This window comes from Rhyacophila brunnea, unplaced genomic scaffold (genome assembly GCF_057557595.1).
Source record: "Rhyacophila brunnea isolate RB1 unplaced genomic scaffold, BYU_Rbru_1.0 scaffold_23, whole genome shotgun sequence".
NCBI classification, from domain to species: domain Eukaryota; kingdom Metazoa; phylum Arthropoda; class Insecta; order Trichoptera; family Rhyacophilidae; genus Rhyacophila; species Rhyacophila brunnea.
In genome coordinates, this window is record NW_028232893.1 from 21,360,216 (window position 1) to 21,379,419 (window position 19,204).

The 19,204-nt window shown below is 34.8% G+C and overlaps 1 protein-coding gene and 1 long non-coding RNA gene across 4 annotated transcripts; one reads left to right on the forward strand and one right to left on the reverse strand.

Moving 5' to 3' along the window:
- The first annotated feature begins 2,538 nt into the window (after nt 1-2,538).
- LOC147069704 (uncharacterized) lies at nt 2,539-6,950 on the forward strand. Its single transcript, XR_015071168.1, has 3 exons — nt 2,539-2,653; nt 3,252-4,358; nt 5,132-6,950. It is a non-coding gene; the product is annotated as an uncharacterized LOC147069704 (long non-coding RNA).
- A 5,345-nt stretch (nt 6,951-12,295) lies between these two features.
- On the reverse strand, nt 12,296-18,953 carry LOC147069705 (gephyrin-like). 3 transcript variants are annotated; one of them, XM_085950684.1, is made up of 4 exons: nt 18,893-18,953; nt 15,658-16,533; nt 13,908-14,194; nt 12,296-12,912 (listed from the first exon to the last, which is right to left on the reverse strand). In XM_085950684.1, the coding sequence occupies exons 1-4, from the start codon at nt 18,893-18,895 to the stop codon at nt 12,414-12,416; spliced, it is 1,665 nt and encodes a 554-aa protein (XP_085806810.1). In that variant the 5' UTR covers nt 18,896-18,953; the 3' UTR covers nt 12,296-12,413. The 3 variants fall into 3 exon arrangements, with proteins under 3 accessions (XP_085806810.1, XP_085806811.1, XP_085806809.1); XM_085950685.1 differs by having other exon boundaries at nt 18,776-18,907; XM_085950683.1 differs by lacking the exon at nt 18,893-18,953 and adding an exon at nt 18,828-18,881.
- Nucleotides 18,954-19,204: the final 251 nt, after the last annotated feature.

Genomic DNA, 19,204 nt, shown 5'->3' on the forward strand with positions numbered 1-19,204 from the left:
TTAGATCAAAATAACGCGTTACCTAGAAATAATCCCTCAACAGGATCATTTACCTAGATCACCCAATTTTAAAATTTCAACTTTTTTTGGGTGCATTTGTTTGTGTCCTCAACGTTACTTATTATTCTATAGACTATAGTAAATAATTTACACAGCCTTGACTTGAATTGTATTGTCTATGTCTACATAAATATAAAATGTACCAACTGTCGTTTCAGTCATTTTTATATCATCAGTCGATACTCGATACCAAAGTCTATACGGTATCAAAATAATGAAAATTATCCAACCATATGAATGAAAAGTATGAAGCTATAGATGAATTTCGCCAGATATACCAAGTTCATGGAACGGGAATTCACTGACAATGTGTGCAGGGGATGTTTATTGGTTTCTCCAACACAATTCACAGCTGTCATTACTATTCTAAATGCGTTCACAGATATATCTGGAATAAAAGTAGGTGTTGTTTACTTTAAATACCTGTGTAATATTATAGCCTTTTGATTGTACAATTTCCAGATTATTCATTATTAAATTAACATTTTCTTATTAAATTAAAATCTCCGAAGACGGTTAACGTTTACGATTCAAAAACAAATGTCGTCTTTCCAAACAGAATACTATCCGGATTATTGAAGGCTAGTTCGAATAACAATGAATATGTAAGTCCATTTTTCAATATTTTATTAAATACCAGCTGACCCGGCGAACTTCGTACCGCCTCAGAATCAATAAATCTTGTGTATTAGCTGAATTAAATTCAGTTTATTATTAAGTTAAAATGAATACTCAAAATGAATTGAGTGCAATAAATGTGCAAAAATCAAATCAAATTCAGATTCCCTGAACTGACACGAATTCGATGTAAAATGTCTTCTGACATGTCATCCTTGCACTTGTTCCACAATTCAGGTGGATTCGATGGGAAGCATGTCGAATTAATGATAGCAAATAATGTGCGTATCCGCCTTGGAGATGCAGAAACAATTGCTTCAGCGATTGTCATGTTCCAATGAGTATCGTTTTCAAGCAAATTGAGCTATCGACATTGTTGACACAACTGTTAGCCATTGACAGTTCGAAGTGATTCAAATGATGTCAGCCCACGAACATTCACCAGCATCAACCGCAAGTAGAAGCATTCATCATTCTTTGGATGAACTGTGTAAATGTGACCAAGAGCACCAGTAGAACGCACATCCGGATGATCAGGAACCGCATCGCCTTGCTTTCGGCGTTGAAATTTCTTCGATGAAGCGTACCAAGTGTAATAACGTGGCATCTCAGAGTAGAGCAACGTTCGTGCAAACGGATCGCTTTGGCAAATCGAAAAGAAACTGGTCAATGTTATCGCTGGAGTGTTTCAGCACGTTGAGCAACATTCGATGCGTTGAAATAAACTCGTTGATCATTCTCCAGATGCACCGCCAAATGTACAGTAGTGGGGTGACTTTCATGATTGAGGAATGAGAAAATACGCCAAATTGCTTCATTGCAGCTCACATATCGACCAACTTGATAATGCGTGATTTCATCGTTGGTATTGGGAGTTTGAATGCCAAAAACCGCCATATCGCTGCCTTTAGTGACATATTTGCAGATGTATTTGATGGACTTGACTGAATTGCAATACTCATGTATCAGAGATGGCGTTGTACACGGATTTCAATTTTTTTGTGATTTTCTTACTTTCCCAATGCGCGAGAAAACTTCTCGAGGCCGAAAAAAACAAAAAAAAATTATCGAAATCAGTCAATCAGTTCTCGGAATATCATCAAAAAAGCCGTTCCATACGAAATGTATGAGAAAATGAATTTTCTTCATAATTTATTTTTTCCGTGATTTATCCGATGTTTTAATAGTTATTCTGCTGTTCGGGGCGGAGACAAATCCGACAAATCCAACAAATCAAAGATCATGAAAATCGTTCCAGCTGTTCTTGAGTTATAAATGGTGTAACTAACCCGACTTTGTTTTATATATATAGATAGATAATGTTTGAGACTTGCACGGTTGTTTTTAAACATAATATAATCGTGGGTTTCCACCGCGTGTACTTCTACCTTCTTCCTTGTTTCCTCAACGTTTTCGGCTCGTTGCAGAGACCATTATCAAGATATATGTGTTTATATCCTACAAAGGATATACCTACCTATTACAATAGTCTATTGACAATAGTGACTATTTGTTTTCATAGTTAAAATCTAAGTACTATAAAAAAATTTGACAGTAGTGTGGAATTTGACAGTAGAGTTGTGAAACCATTTTTTATGTGAATTTAACCTTTTCGAATGTTGTCGGGACTGTGAAAACTGTCTATTTAATTATGCAAATAAACACCCATACCCCATTTACCTAATAATAAAAAAAGCTTCCGGAGCAGTGGGCACTACAAATTTTCGGTGATCCGGGTAAAACCCCATTGCTCCACCGCTCCGAGCTCACTCCAACCTTTGTTGATAACTCAATTTTGAGTCGTTCCCCAGAGTCGTAATCGAATTGAAATAATTCCTATTTTTTCCTACTAATAATAGTAATTATGTTATGATTTCAGTTGAACGTCTGGAATCCACACCATTGTTTTTGGCCCATCAACAACCGGTACCGCTAGTGAAGAGGTCTACCACTTCGAATAAACTGGACAAGAAACGTAAGTAAGATTTTGTGATTCTAACCCTAACCTTATCAGCGCTAAATAAATACTGACATGTACCTATTTATAAGCATAATATCTTTGATTTGAATCCCAAGTTTGGAAAATTCACATTTATTATTCAATGTACCTATCTATGTATGAACCTAATAGGTTCAGCAAGTGATTAAAATCCATATCTCTTAAAAAAAAGATGCGACATACATTCATAATATCAGATAAAAGGCCCACTGAAAAAACACTTATTATATAGGTAGGTAGATAGTTAACAAAATTTAAAATAACGGAAACAGATTATCATGAATGCCAATGTTGCATTCTGGGTGCCAGGATGCTGTAATTTCTATCCCCAAGTGAAGATGATACAATTTTCTGTATTCATTAGATTCAAAAATATGTTAGAGACATTGTGTGAGAAGGATTAGGTACCTATAAGAAATTCTGGAAAACATTCTAGGTATAGGTACTTACCTACCTACTAACTGATATCTCTAGTTTTTTTGTCAATGGTTAAAGGCTCACTATATAAAATTTAAAACTTACAGACTTCTCATTAAATAAGTAAATAAATATTTTTTTATTTTTAATATTCCAGGTAAAACATATGATAGTCTCTTGGCACGTGTCGGAGTGTCTCGCACTAATCAACTCACCCCCAAGGAAAGAGTACTCCATAAAACAGCAACAGATTTTCGAAGGCAGATGTTGAGGGCACTAAAAAAAAATAAGAGTTTTAGAAGTAGACTCCATGCAGCGAAAGTAATAGGGAAAAACACAGCATTTATGCAGGTTACGGAGAATATGACAGCTTCTACGAAAAAATACTTTCACTGTCAATCTATAAGCAAAGCCCAAACCATACAGATTTTTATCCAAGATATTTGTGTTGCCTGCCACACGAACATTGCTGAAAGTTCTTAACATAGTACCAATCTCCACTGGCATAAATGATCAATTATTTTCCCACCTCAAACAGATGGTGCGTAGAATACCACCGCACCATCGATATTGCACATTGCTCTTTGATGAAATAAGTCTGAGTCCCCGTTTACTATATGATGAAAGGAAGGACAGAATCGAAGGCTTCGAAGACTTTGGCAATAATCGAAGGAGCAATCAAATTGCTGATCATGTTCTTGTTTTCATGATAAAGGGCATACGCCGTAAATTTAAACAACCTGTTGCCTACACATTTTGTACAGGGTCAACAAAAACACATGAACTCATGTTACAGTTGAGAGCCGTTATTAAAGCTGTCAACTCAACTGGACTGAGAGTTATCGCAACAGTTTGCGATCAAGGCAAGAGTAATGAGTCTGCCATTAAGCAACTCATCCAGCAGACAAAAAGATCGTATTTAAGCGATGAAAACCGTAAATCGCTATGGAAGGAAGAGAATAGTTTCTTTGAGGTTGAGGGGAAAAAAGTAATACCATTATTTGATCCTCCTCATTTACTTAAAGGAATGAGAAATAATTTATTGGTAAATCTATAAGGTGCAAAATTGAGGGACAAAGTTTAGTTGGAACATGGGAACACCTACAGCAAGTATATCATTGTGATGTTACAAAAAACGATATGAGGGTGTTACCAAAATTGACAGATTATCATGTAGAGCATGATAAGGTTCCCAAAATGAAAGTCAAATTTGCCAGTGAGATTTTTAGTCACACGGTGGGTGCGATAATGCTACATTTTGCCGGTATGCACCTATTTGCCTATTACTGAATGATGTTTGAAATTGAATTGTGCTTTCTGATTTCCCAGATTAACTTTGTTTGATTACCTACATGTAAAAGATTTTCGCATACCTATGCCATTTCAGTTGATGGCTATATATTACGACCGCTCACCCTGGATAAACGTCAGATTTCTTATCTCAATACTTATATAATACAATAGCATCTAAGCGAGATTTTTCGAGCATAGATAATCATGGAAAAAACCGCTATTATATGGCAAAAACGCTACGAAGGTTTAAGTACGAGTGTCTTTGTGTCAAAGGTTACTTTATAATTATTTAAATTTTATGAAATGCATTGGCGAACTCTAATACGCTATACTGATTTTTGAAAACGGCGAATTTTATTAGGTAATTGAAAATGTTTTAATTTTATTCATTGTAAAAGATTTTTATATTTGTACTTATTGTCTACGCTTATAATAGCGATTTAGCCATATAATAGCAATTTTTCCATGATTGTCTATGCTCAAAAAGTGTCGCTTAGACGCTTTCAAGTGTTGACTAAAAAAATCTGACGTTTCCCTGCAGTGTACTCTCGGTAAATAATTTGGTACTCATATTATGAATGTAAACATCTGAAAATTTAAAATAACTAAGCTAATTAAAATATTTTCATAACTAATAATTCATTATAACAATATAATCGAATGCGACATACTTGTATAGTGAAACGAGTAGATACCTAATAACAATATTATTACCTATGTCTAATTGACTTTATTTATTTTCAGATGTCAACTATATCCCGAGCGAAGCACGCGAAACAGCTCGAATTTTACTTTTCTTTGATAAACTCTTTGGCTCTGTCAACAGTAGTTTCGCAATTGCCGTCAAAGGTAAAGAATTACGGGCAGCCCTGACTGAAACGTCAAACCATTTGAAATTTTAGTCAGAGGCTATCGCCATACTCAGCTCTATGGATTTTGTTGATGACAATGGTAAATGTAGTAAGCCACCTTCCTTGGGGAACTGGATTTTTACTATTAAGGCATTACGAGATATATGGAGATATAATGGTCGCGGTTTCAAATCATTGCTCCTTCGGCATTTTAACCAAGACTCCCTGGAGAACTTATGGAGGATCTATTCGAAGTCAGGGGGTGCGTAATATTATGCCGACTTGCTCAGGATTTGAAGCCGCGTATAAGACGTTACTCATGAACAACATGGTATCGTCTCACTCAGTAGGTTCGAATTGTGAGGAAGATAATGCAGGCAAATGTCTACGACCACTTGGAGCACTTCTGAGTGATCGACAAGACATAACCCCTGTGAAAGACACATGTACAAATTCAGAAAAGATGCAGAGCCTCTCGTTGAGATTGGCAAAGGGAACTGGTCTTCGTGCTCTACTGCCCCAGAACCACTTGTATCCGTGACTGCTTCACCTGGGGTGATTAGGCGCACAAACGATGCCGCAACAGACTACACAAGCCAACCACTCCCAGCCAAGCATCCGAAAAGGACATTGACGCTGTCACAACGGGTTGATGAGAGTTTTTTGGCCTATATAGAAAGGCAAGGCCGAAAATCTAGTCCAGAAAAGGTGGCACTGGACGCACACGCTAGTTTCTTGGTTAGTTTTCAACCAGATATGGTAGCCATGTTGCCATTCCAAAGGCAACAGTTTCAGGCATTGGTTGCGGCTGCTGTTGATGACTCGTATGCGATGGAAGCGCCGTCTTATCCACCAATACACGCTATCACCGGCCTTCTGCGCGCTCTTAAGCGGAGATAGCAGGCCGTGATAATGTCAAGGCCAAAGCGGGGGTGGGAGACAGAAACGCACGGTGTATGGTGTCGAGGCTGGTTTATTTTAAGTTGTTGATACAGGGTATTGTCGTTGGCGGTCGGTTGGTAATTGGCGCTTTGGCGGGCTGCAAACGTGGTGTCGCGGCTGGGCTGCTGATGCTTGGCATCCGAGGCGAGGGTCAGTGCTTGCGGCGTGGCGATGCAGTCTTTTTGGCGGGAAATGCTGGCTGGGCTGTCCGGAATACTCCGGAATGCTTTTAGCTTAGGATGCTTGTTGCTCCGCGTCCGAGGCGATGCTTAATGCTCTTCGGCGTCCATTGCGATAGAGGATCGGGGCTTGCGGCTTGGCTGGAGAATCTGGAGATGCTTGATGCTTCTCGTTCGGCGTCCGATGTAAGAGAGAGCTTTTCGCGCCCATCCATATCCAACTGACAGATTCGCGGCGCCCTGTTTGTCGTGCCGGTTGCGAGTATTCTTTTAAACCTCTCGCTCTAATGTTTTAGAATATAGTCATATTTCAGTACGTCCATGTGAAGTGGTGTTAAGATTTTTTATATTTATTAATTTTTAAAAGCATTTATAAAACCATTAGTAAAATTTACGTTGACATTATAATAGTGAAATATTTACAATAAAAAATTATATTGATAATCTCAGTGATCCCAAATTAGACAAGAATTAGGCATTTTATTATTAAAAAAATGGGCAATACTATGTGATTTTTATTTGTGAAGATGTATTTAAACTTTTTGTCCATCACTGTTATAAAAAAAAACAATAAATAATATTACTTTTTACAAAGAATATATTGGCTATTTCATTCCAAAATTAGGTGTGAATTATAGATGATAAATGACAGATGATAAATATAAAAACAATTATAAGAGTAAATAGTAGGCAGTTATTGGTAAATAAGTTACACAGAATTTCATTACATTAATATGAATAGCTTAACAATATACATTTATGAAGTGTTTTAAATGACATATCTTAATTAATATAACTTTTTGGTTGAATTCGATAGAAAATTACATGGAATAGGTTTGGCGAACAACATTTGTATTACCACAGATAGAGATACATTATTTTGTAGATGATAACTTGATTCGGTGGCAGGTAACAGTCCGCCATTTCAATAATTCATAAAGGCGAACAGTGATTACACGGATTGTTCATGAAATGTGTTTGCAGTTCATCTATTAAAGCATAAGCAGTTTTATTAATAACTACTTCTGCGCATCTATTCTATACACAAGACTGCTTTCGGCCGCTACGGCAGCTATCTAGGGTAGGTTTGGATCGAAGTATTAGCACTTATTGTAACAATTACAATAAGTTAGTTGTAATTGTTACAATAAGCGCTTTGTTTTAACAGCACCTCTCTCGGCTATGCTAAATTTTAGAGCGAGATAGGCAGTTTTAACTGTTTAGATGGCTAACTTATTGTAAACATTATAATAAGTGCTAATACACCCGATCCTCTTTTTGCACGGGGGATACATTTCAAAGACTACCGAGCAAAACAAAACCGTGTAAAAAAAGATAAGGTACCCATACAAAAATGGTAGATAGGTTCCATTACTTAAAATCAACTCAAAATATGAAATCCTTGAACTCAAAAATAAATCGAATATATTATTTAATATTTATACTTACGTATAAATACATAGTTTTCGATTTAAATTAAATTTAGCATAGAAAAATATATTTATTCAGTGTCACTACTTGACAATAAACGTGCCCGTTTACCGCTGTTTTTCGCCGGCGAAAAATCACTCATCGCTGGAAATATTTAATGACGCTAACGCCGAAGCACTCGGCGCGTCTCTCGTATCGAAACCAAAGTGACTGACTAGTGGGGCCATGTATGTACATCTGTATATTTGGGCGGAATCCGGTGACAACATATGTATGCATCAGTGGCGTGCGGTCCATTACAACGCAATTTTTTGATAAATATGTACATATATAAGTATTTTTATTCTTTTTAGTTTTTTTAAACCATGTTAAAGCAAAAAAAACAGTGTAAATAAAAAATAATCACTACTTTTTTTAAACTGTGTTATTTCGAAACCGTGCAAAAAAAGAGGATCGGGTGTACTTCAATACAAACCTACCTTAGATAGCTGCTGAGGCGGTTGAAAGTAGTCTTGTGTATAGAATAGATGCACTGCATTGATTACTGGCACATCGACACAGGTAGATTTGAACACCGCAGGTGTTGTGAATTTGCCTTCATTAATTCTAATAAAATTGTGCAGAACACACGCAGCTTTAATTATAGAAACAACAACTATCTCCTGACCCCTTATTGGTATGTATATCCAAAATTGAAAATTTAGTACACACAAAGTAAAATGCACATTCTACACTTTTTCTCCCTCGAGACAATTTATAGTTAAATGTTCATTCGTTAGGACCCTTTGAGGGAATGGCCTCATGATGTTCTCTTTTAAAGGGTATGCCTCATCCGCTACAAAATAATATGGAAAGGGATTTTCCGGATTACCATTTGGTAATTGTGTGGCATTCGGTATGTCCAACCATGTACTGAGTTGGGATGACCGAAATACTGCACTATCACTGTTCCGTCCAATGTCTCCTACATCAATAGTTATAAATAAATTGTCTGCATCGGCACTGGTCATCAGGACGACAGATAAATATCCCTTATGATTAAAATTGCTGGACCCGCCTAATTTTTTTTAATACGAACATGTTTGCCATCCACTGAACTGATGCAATTGGGTAAATCCCACAGCTCATAGTAACGCTTGGCAATGGTTTTTCCACATTCCTCTGTTGGGAATTGGCATATATTCCGGTTGAAGGCATTCCCAAATTTAATTGGTGCAATCCTTAACAATGATCACAATACTGTCGTCTTTATATTAATTTTTAATCTTATTATATTTTCATAAAAATATGTAATTTTTTCATAGTACCTACAGTAAATATATCAGGATGTGCTTGACATTCAATAAATAATACTAAACAGAGTAGGTTACGAGATACCTAAGTACTTATAAACATGGTGCAGTAGGTAATTATTGTAGGTGTCACTATAATAAAATGTCATTTATTCTTTATCTAAAACCCAATCTGTTGGTTACACATAATATAGATCAGCTTACCTTAAGGTAATCATCAGGTTTTCTTCTGGTTTGATGGCTTTCTTAAAATGTGTCATTTTTGGTTCAACTAACTTCAACAGTATCTACCTTAAAACAGTCCGGACTCATTATAATGCAATTTTAGAATCCATCTGGGTGCTGGATGAGTTCTGCTGCAATAAATGATGCACTATGCATCGATATATGCCTAATTGACGGATGAATCCAATATTTTCGCCTTCTAATTAAATTTCTGCGGTACACAATACATAATAATCGCTGTTTCCACAGGTCTATTCTTAACAGTTATCACTTTAGCACTTCGTTATTATCACTGGTCAAAATTACCACGTTAGGAATTCTTTACACTAAACGTGTTAAAACAGTTACCAACGGCTAACTTTAATTATTGGTAGACCTGTCGGTCAAATTCATACATGTTATAATCATATTACCCGAGCAAATAAGACCGAACACGAGCGGATAAAGCCGAACCACAGCCTACTCTATTACTATACTAAACGCTGGCTAAACACAAGAATTTTGTATTGACATAATAAATGTTGACCTTGTTGAAATGTGTTGTTTAAATGTTGATGAAGAGTTGGCGATGGACCGAGGGAAGTGGTGTGAACTTGTGCTTGCCCTATGCTGGGTCGTGACAGGGTGAAAAAAGATCTTCTCTTTATAGAAGGTAAACCATTGCGCACTACCAGAAAATGCTATTTTGAAGACCATCGGCCGCCACTGATTTTTATATTTTTTTTTTCATTTTTGTATTAGTACATTGTTGACTATTTAAAAGGGTGTCTGTATTATTTAATGAAATAAAGGGGGGGAGGCGCCAAGATTATATATTTTTTAAAGGGAGGCGTAGTAACATAAAGTTTGGAAACCACTGATTTAGTTAATTATTAATTAACTAACTAGTTAAAATTTAATTATTAGGTCAAATATTGCAAAAACCCTTACCAAATTATAGAAATACCATCGCTTTACTAACAAACATATTGTGCCAGGTAAAGATCATTGTGTTCCAATTATTTTTTACAAAATCTGATTATATTCTTTGTATTCTCTGATTTATTGTACATTTTATGCGAATAAGGGAGAAAATGTAAAGTTGAAAATAAAAATGTTATTTCAAAAAATATGTTACATAATATTACATAACGAGTTTTATCTTCATAACAGCGATATGTGATTAATTATTTAGTTCATCTTTTTGCCGTAGAAAATCTGCTGGGAATGATTAAAAAAACAAATATATTTCATATATTATGTGAATAAGGGAGAAAATTTTAATTTGAAAATGAAATTGTTATTGCAAAAAATATGTTCAAACCCCATTATTTCAGGACTATCGAAATGTTAGGTACCTACATAATGAGTTTTATCTTCAAACCAGCGATATGTGATTAATTCATTTCATCTTTTTGCCATCGAAAACCTGCCAGGAAAGATTAAAAAAAAAACACAAATATATTTCATAGAAAATATTAAATGTATTTAGACGATATCAAAGGCACATAAAATTATTGTATGTTATTAATAGCTATATACATACAATAATGAATAGTAAAATATTAATTTAAGATAATCTTAGATTTAGTAATCTATTAATGAAAATAGCTATGTAAAAGCTTTATAGAAATTAATAACATTCGTGTAAAATTATTTAATGATAAACATATTGTCATCCCAATTGTAACCTGTTGTAAGTGCAAATTATAAGTAGTAATAGTAATGATTTAATTGAGTTTGAAGATTGAAAATAAATGTAGGTACGGCATAGTACAATTTCAGGTGGAAAGGACTTATACCGATTGATATACAAGTAATATGATGATGCCTACTGAGGAGGCCGAAACCACACATTTGTGATATCTGCCACAGATAATTTTAGTCTTACAACACGTTACATGGAATAATATTATTAACTTTAGTTATTCTAAAATTGCACTTTGCAAGTTTGTAGGAAAGCTGTTACATTACATACAAAATACAGATACAAGTATATTATCTACTATTTACTGCAGATTATCTGCTAAGAGTTAAAAGACCAATTCAATCACATCATGTAGTAGGTATGTTATGTGGCATTGTAGGATTCATGGCTCCGATATACTATCGTACTTCTTATCCCAATGCTTACGGGCTGCACAAAATTGTGTTTTTGCTAATTGCTTTTCAAATGCAAATTAACACGATAATTACAAAATTAATTTAAAGTGCCCTCCGATATATCCTCCGGGGATACTCCGCACTACAGCATATCGTCGGTGTTTTGTAAAAAGGGCGATTCAACCATTTTGGCGAAATCGAGATTTTAATGTACCCCACTAGCGTTGTTGTGTAAAAACGGCGAATTTGTATCTCCACAGGAAAGTACTTAAAAACGATAATCGTAAGGGCGAATATCCATTTAGTATTACAAATAAAAAGCGAATGTGACATATTAGGCATTTTAAAATATTATATAATAGTGCCTATTATAATGACAGTATTCTTTCTAAGCTTTATTATAAACTAGTAAGATATTTATAATCATCCACCGGTAATTAACAAATAAATGTTAAAAGTTAAAAATCCTCCTGTAAAATAGCATTTTGGTTAATTCGCCCTTTTTACAAAACACCGACAATATATGGACCACACGCCACTGATATTAATATAGGTACCTTACTTCTAACAGATGTATGAACAAATTAGTATTAAAATAATGAATAAAGTTTGTAAATAATATTAAACCGTAAATAATTAAAAACATAAAATCGTATAAAACTTAGTGAATCGATGTAACAATGGCCTCACCAATAAATTTAAAAGTCAATTAAGCTAATAGGCCTTAACTTACTAATTAATTTACATGATTTTACAAAGTAATTTATTGGTTTATTTATAAACGCCACATGCACCTATGAAAGAAACAATTAGCATAAAATTTACAGAATATCTAACAACTAAGGTAACTTAATAACTAAAAACATATAGCAATAACATAGACCAGACAATATGTTCAATGTGTCAATATATTTTTGTCGATGGCCTGCAAAAATTGTAAAAAAAGTTGTGAAAATGTAAAAAGCGTATACGTTCAGTTGTAATACAATTGTTTTCATTGAGAACATAATGGTTTGCTTTTATTTTATACAAAAGAATCATGGAAAGATTTGCAGGAAGATATCACATCTTGAAACCATTTTAAATCGGGAATAGTTCTCATAATATGCTCAGATAGTATAGTGTGAAGAGTGTTGTCACAGCTGATGAAATCTTTAGTTTTAATTTCATTGTGTTTAACACCCATCAACCAATACAACAATGGTAGAACCATCAGTTTGTATGTTACAATCGTCAACAACAGGTTTCCAGGAAGGGCCAAAACATACTTGGTTTTTCCGTCAATAATGCATGTGGCAAAGATGGTTGGTACATTTGAATTCATCTTTAACCCGGTAAAATAAATTGAAGTTTGGAAATCTTCGTGCAACACGTATTCAAGAATATATTTGTCGGGCGATTGTAGTTTCTGAGTGGCTACAATAACTATGTCACTTCTTCTGAAAGCGTTCTCCAATGCAGCTTTAATTTGATCAGGATCCGGTTCAATCATACCCAAATTATGCGGTAATATTTTCAATTCCCTGTAAAGCAAAAATACATTGGAAGATAACAAAAGCCTCGTGTAAATATTAATTTGACCGTCTGAGCGAGATATGTCATATTATAAAAACATCTAACACAATCGTTTTTTTAAATACATATATGTATAGAATTAGATAGGTAACAGTGTTAATATTTTCGTAAAATTATCAAGCGCTCCGGTTCGTAAAATTTTCTATTTTTGTATTATTAACTATTTTCTTCTATTTTTAATACATCTACTTTCATCACGGAGTTGTCGATTGCGAGTTGCGACTTTTTTTTTTTTGTACTATTAAAGCAAATTTGTGCTGTGTATTTATCTCAGTTATCTGATCACCCGGCACGCCGGGCCCACCCAGAGCCTGTGCCCTCAGGTTAAGCCCTGTCAGCCCCCCCTTGTGGGGGCCATGAAAACAATTAATAATAGCTTGTTTTGAAAAATTGGGGTACTCTTCTGACAGACTCGCCCAGAAATCATTTAAAAGCTGATCTTCAAATCAGAGTCACTAATTAAATCAATAAGATTTTCATAGGAAACGGAAAATGGATTCTGAACCCAGGAAACGTCCTTACTAGTTTTCAGAAAATAATTCAAAAGTGTATAAAACCTTTCCAAATTGTCGCGGAACACCTATTCAACTTCGGCGGAACACTGGTGTTCCGCGGAACATAATTTGGGAAACCCTGCTCTAAAACATTGGTCAGCCACCAGCGATCTGTGGGCCACATGCGACCCAAATGTTCAATTTTTGTGCAAGTTTTGATGTGACGCATTTTCAGTTGTTAATGCCTGGAAATATCACAGAAGTACCAAATAATAGAGTGCAGGCTATTGAGATGTGGCACTATCAGGGTACAATGAGGATTGTCTGGACTGACAACGTCGCTAATGAGTAACTTTTAATCTACCAAGTCAAGTCATAAAGCGAATAAATATTCAATATTCTTTACATAAAGTAGGCAAAGCATTTAGAAATTCATATTATTTACTTACCCTAAGAAACCGAGTAACATCTCTCTGGTGGTAACAGAATTCAACAAAGAGTCTTCTTCACCCTCTTCTATTGAAATAAAAGAGACTGTTGGCTTGGAGTAGACCGGAAGAACTTTCATCTTTAGATTGGTTAGTAACCCCCTTTCCAATGGTCCGACCAAAGTGCCTTTGGATAGTATGTTTTGATTTTTAACAGCACCTAGACCTATTTTGTTGATATTATACATATTATTTGATACCCTAACACAAACATCTATGTAATCATCAGATATTTTACAATCATTAATCTGAAAAAGAAAGCAGAGAAAAGACATTACTTAATTTAAGAATTCACAAAAACGGTGCGTTCCAGAAGCTCTTGACAAAATGTACATGCTTTCTATCAAATGGTGAAACATAATATGATAATACTCAACTATGGCTGCAACTGGTGATTTTTTTTAATTGAAAATTTCTGACGGTGCACTGGAAACTTATCTTATTGAAAAATGCGATCTATTCGGTGTTATTTTTGGTTGGATAAAACTATTATAATAATATAACTTTTTTTCTTATTGATGTTAGGAATATTATTGTCTGGACATATTTAATAATATAATGAATTTAATAATTAAAATATATAGCTACCTAATTAAGTTTAAAATAAAGGATTTTATTATTTCAATAATAATATTGTGACGTGAGGTGCAAAAGTATAATTTATTTAATTTTCATACGTATACTACGTAGGACTAAAATTATAGTACAATACTATAACTTTACTATAATCGTAGTACGGTTGGCAGCACGAGTCATCAATTTCAAATTAACAATGTTTAGCACTAAAGCATCATTGTTATGAATGGTCGGTATTGTATTGACTATAGGTCATATAGGTGCCTATTATGTATAATTGATATGACGTCAAAGTAGTCAAACGATAGTAGTTATACACTATAGTTTACAGTGGTGAAGGGTGGAGGTAGGCTGTTAAGATCCGACACAAATAGTGCAGACTAAACTTTGTCAGTCATAGTTATTTGTTTTTATTGAACTAAGAATACAAATTGCAGATGGTGCTGGTTAGTATTTAAAGTTCAATGAAACTCTGCCTAAACCTCATTACATACATCAGATTTTCAAGTGTATAGACCACAGTATAGCACGGATAAAGCCACGGTAACATCTCAAAATTTTCTCATGAATCCTCTCCACTATAAGGCCGAACTTCAACCGATGCGGAGCCTAAACAATTAACCAATATTCAAGCCTGCTTCAAACTAAGGAGTTATAAAGAACTTTTAATACAGCAACATCCGAAAAGACCCGGGAAGTACACAAGGCAAAGCCCAACATTTGAAGTGCATTTTTACAAATGGTAGCCAAATGGCAAATGTTGACGATTCCTGAAATAACAATCCAAGTGATCGACTCTGTCAAATGCTTTTGAGAAGTCATTGTATGAACGGTCAACCTGATGGTCTCCATTTAGTGCTGACGATACATAATCGATAAATTCCACCAGGTAAGTTTCCGTTGATCAGCCTAATCTAAACCCATGCTGTGAATTCATTATAAATGACTCAATTTTTGAGAAATCATGTTATGCATAACAGCTACCATTGGTTTCTGTATTTTTCCACTAGGAGTAACTTTTGACATCTTCCATGTTTCCGGGAAGTTACTCATTTCCACTGTATGATTAAATATATAAGAAAGTTGGTCATTGACAAGTCAATACATCTCTTTAAAAAAATCATTAAGTGCTAACCTTTACAACACAGTCAGCGCCAGGAGGAATGGTTTCACCGATGACGACACTGACAAATGATTTTGTGGGACACTCTTTCACATCATGATTCAATTCGATCAAAGGCCATTTTACATAGCACCCGTCACAATCCTCAGTAACCTTGTAAGCAAATCCATTTACTTTGGATATCGGAACTAAAGCAATATCATTTGATGCAGTTATATCATTAGCAAGAACCCATCCTAAAATATTTTCAATGGAGCAATATTCTATTTGGTGGTTCAAGTCATGCGATGCTCCAAATATGATGTTCAAAGCTGCTTTGGGCTCCATTTCAACACAAAATAAACTCTTTTGGATTTGGCCGACATCAACTTTACTTTTAGATTGGCTCTGAAATTCATCGTTATTCTGTTCCAATAATTCTTGGGTCATTTTCAATTCTTTCGATAATCTGAGTAACTGTGGCAACACTGTTTTACACGCAGTATAATATTCAGTTACATGCTCAAGACTACCAGGAAAGTTGAATATAAGTGTATTATGTAGGATACCGTGGTTAAATCGATGACATGTGTCAGGTAGGAAAACATCCAAAAATAGTGTGAGAGTATCATTTGGTTGTTTGGTGACTCCTCGCATGGCCTCCATAGCAGTACACTCTGATCCTACACAGAAACCACCTACAGTAATGATGAAATCTATCTTTAAAGTATTTGAAAAAAATTGAAGTGTTTTTTGAATGAGTTCCACATCTTCGACAATGTTTAGAGTGTTAATCTCAGCTCCTCGAAAGGTGTCCCGTAAACTGGTTTCTAGATAAGTGACTGATTCCATGATGTCAATTTCATCCTTGACATTTTTCAATAGCAATAATACTAAGCACTTCATTTTCTGAAAATTAAAAAGAACAACAATGAAACAATATTACAATGTTGTAATATTAGTCAGTGGTTTTTTCTAAACTCCGCGTATGAGATGCCATTAGGATTAGACTGATTAGAGCAGTGGTTTCTAAACTGTATGTTACTACGACTCCCTTTGAAAAAAATATAATCTTGGCGCTTCCCCCCCCCCCCTTTATTTCATTGAATAATACAGACACCTTTTTAAATAGTCAAAAATGTACTCATACAAAAATGAAAAAGGTAAAGGCAAAAAAAACTTTTTTTCTATTAAAAAAATAATGTGAAAATTGCATTAGCAAACTAACCAAGAACTGAGTAAATAGATTTTCGTTTACTTCAATATACCTGGCGCAGAAATTTAAAAGTAAACATGGCTAACTTATTTTTTTTGTAATTTTGATTTCCAAAGCTCCAATTTTTTTATGAATGCCTTCACTTTGTCTTTTTAAATCAGTGAATGCATTAGTGGTCCTCCCATTGATTTAATCACTCATTTTTTTTTTTAATTTCAACCAAATAGACAAGTTTAACAACAAAATTATCGTTCCTAAACAAATTTGCCTCAAATTTCAACATCATGAATTGACCCTTTTATTTGATTTTTCACGAGATAGCCAGCGCGCTTCACAATAGTATAGATGTGGGGTATTATAAAATTAGTCTCCATATTTTCAGACAGGTTTGAAAACAATCTTTTATAGGACTGTTTTCGTTTTATAAACCTTGCATTTGCAAACTGCAAACCTGTGGCTATATTAATTATATTATGTTAAACATTTTGCCCCTCCCTTTGCAACACTCCGCGACTCCCCAGGGAGGCGCGCTTCCCAGTTTGGAACTCGCTGGATTAGAGCATGCCAATTGCAGTCCCCATAATAAATTATGTTGGTTGAAACCAATGATGTTGAAACAAAGAGCTTCTCGAGTACATCCGACCCTCAGTTGAGCTGCAGGCCGATGTTAGAACTTGCGAGTCGTGTGAAACATCGTAGTTATTCGCGAAAGTGACGTAGGTTATCGAAATATGGCATGTCGAAACTTATCACCACCTGAATTAGTCATAATCTGGGGCCTTATGTTAGAACTTGCGAGTCGTGTGAAACATCGTAGTTATTCGCGAAAGTAACGTAGGTTATCGAAATATGGCATGTCGAAACTTATCACTACCTGAATTAGTCATAATCCGTGTCGACATTATTACCCATACCAAAGGGCACTCGTGACCATAGTCCCCCATACGAGTTGAGTATGTGAGCATGCGCACTGATGTCTCGCGCCGATAACGCAGTTTAGTTTTGAACTGTCAAATTTAATAAAAGTGAAAGGTTAGGTTGCGAAAAGATAGTATTTTATTATTGGGCTCGCGAGAATAATTACCTACATATTATTATTTTATATTTCGCCAAAGCATTGCTATAGATTTGTATCGTTCACCCAATTATTGTAAAATATGTCAATCCCATAAATAGTTACTTTTGCTGCACTTTTAGGATCACGTAATCATCCGCGAAACAGATCAAATAATTATGTTAACTTAGGTATGTCAAAATGCTTTTTCACTCAGTGATGCAATATTTATATGTAATTTTCGGTTAAACAAAGAGCTTGTGAGATATATTTTACAAATTCTCACGCCATATAGGTTTATTAGGTATCTTAAGTTTAATGTTACTACCTACCTACAAGCGTGAAGAGTTTACAATGCGAAAAAATGAATATGGTTGTATAGATTAAAATTAATCAAAGACATAGAAGATGTATGTTATATTTTGACACATTATTACGTTTATAATATTATATCCATGGAGAATTAAAAAGTCGTAGGTAGGTATAATGTTGAGACGGACATAACCTTACCTACCTCATTTCAATTAAGATCACTTAATTGAAACCTCTCCATTCTTTTGCTACTTTTGCACGACGAAGGACGTGAATTCATGTACCTATTACCCGATTTCCATGTTTATTTTGATATTTCGAGTTCGCTGACGGAAAGAACACGGCATTACCAATTTATAAACAATAAAGATGCCAAATTATTATATTATTCACAGTGTTACTAAATACTCTGTTATCTTGAGTTCAATTAATTATGTTAATGTTTTATAATGGTTTGTAATGAATAAATAAATGTTTTTGAAGACACTGTGTTTATTTTGTTAAATCTTGTTTTACAGTGTAATAATATTATATGGTTTCGCATTTATGTAAGGTTATATTCTACGTACATATATCTATATCATATTATACTACATCAATCGAATATTATAGGAATTATACACAAACATAACCAACAAAAATAATGATTTCGTTTGACATTTCATTTTTGACGTTTCATCTCGTACCATAGACACCGATTTTCTCGGTTTTGGCGATGTTGCCAACTGGTCACTCGCGAGTTAAAATAGTCCGTAGCGAGTGGCTTCAAAAATAGGTAGTATGAGGTTCGTTTCTTTCAACCTGAACGAAACAAATCAAATTAAACCATAGACAATATACATACAAATTGTAGTTGAACGGAAATGGTTTGAGATTTGACGTTTGGTTCAGTGTATCATTGAAAATCAAACCGTTCTCGGACCATCAGAAATGGTTTGACATGAAACGTCAAACCAATTCGGACGATCCATAGACTAATGGCAATCTGTCAAAGTGTT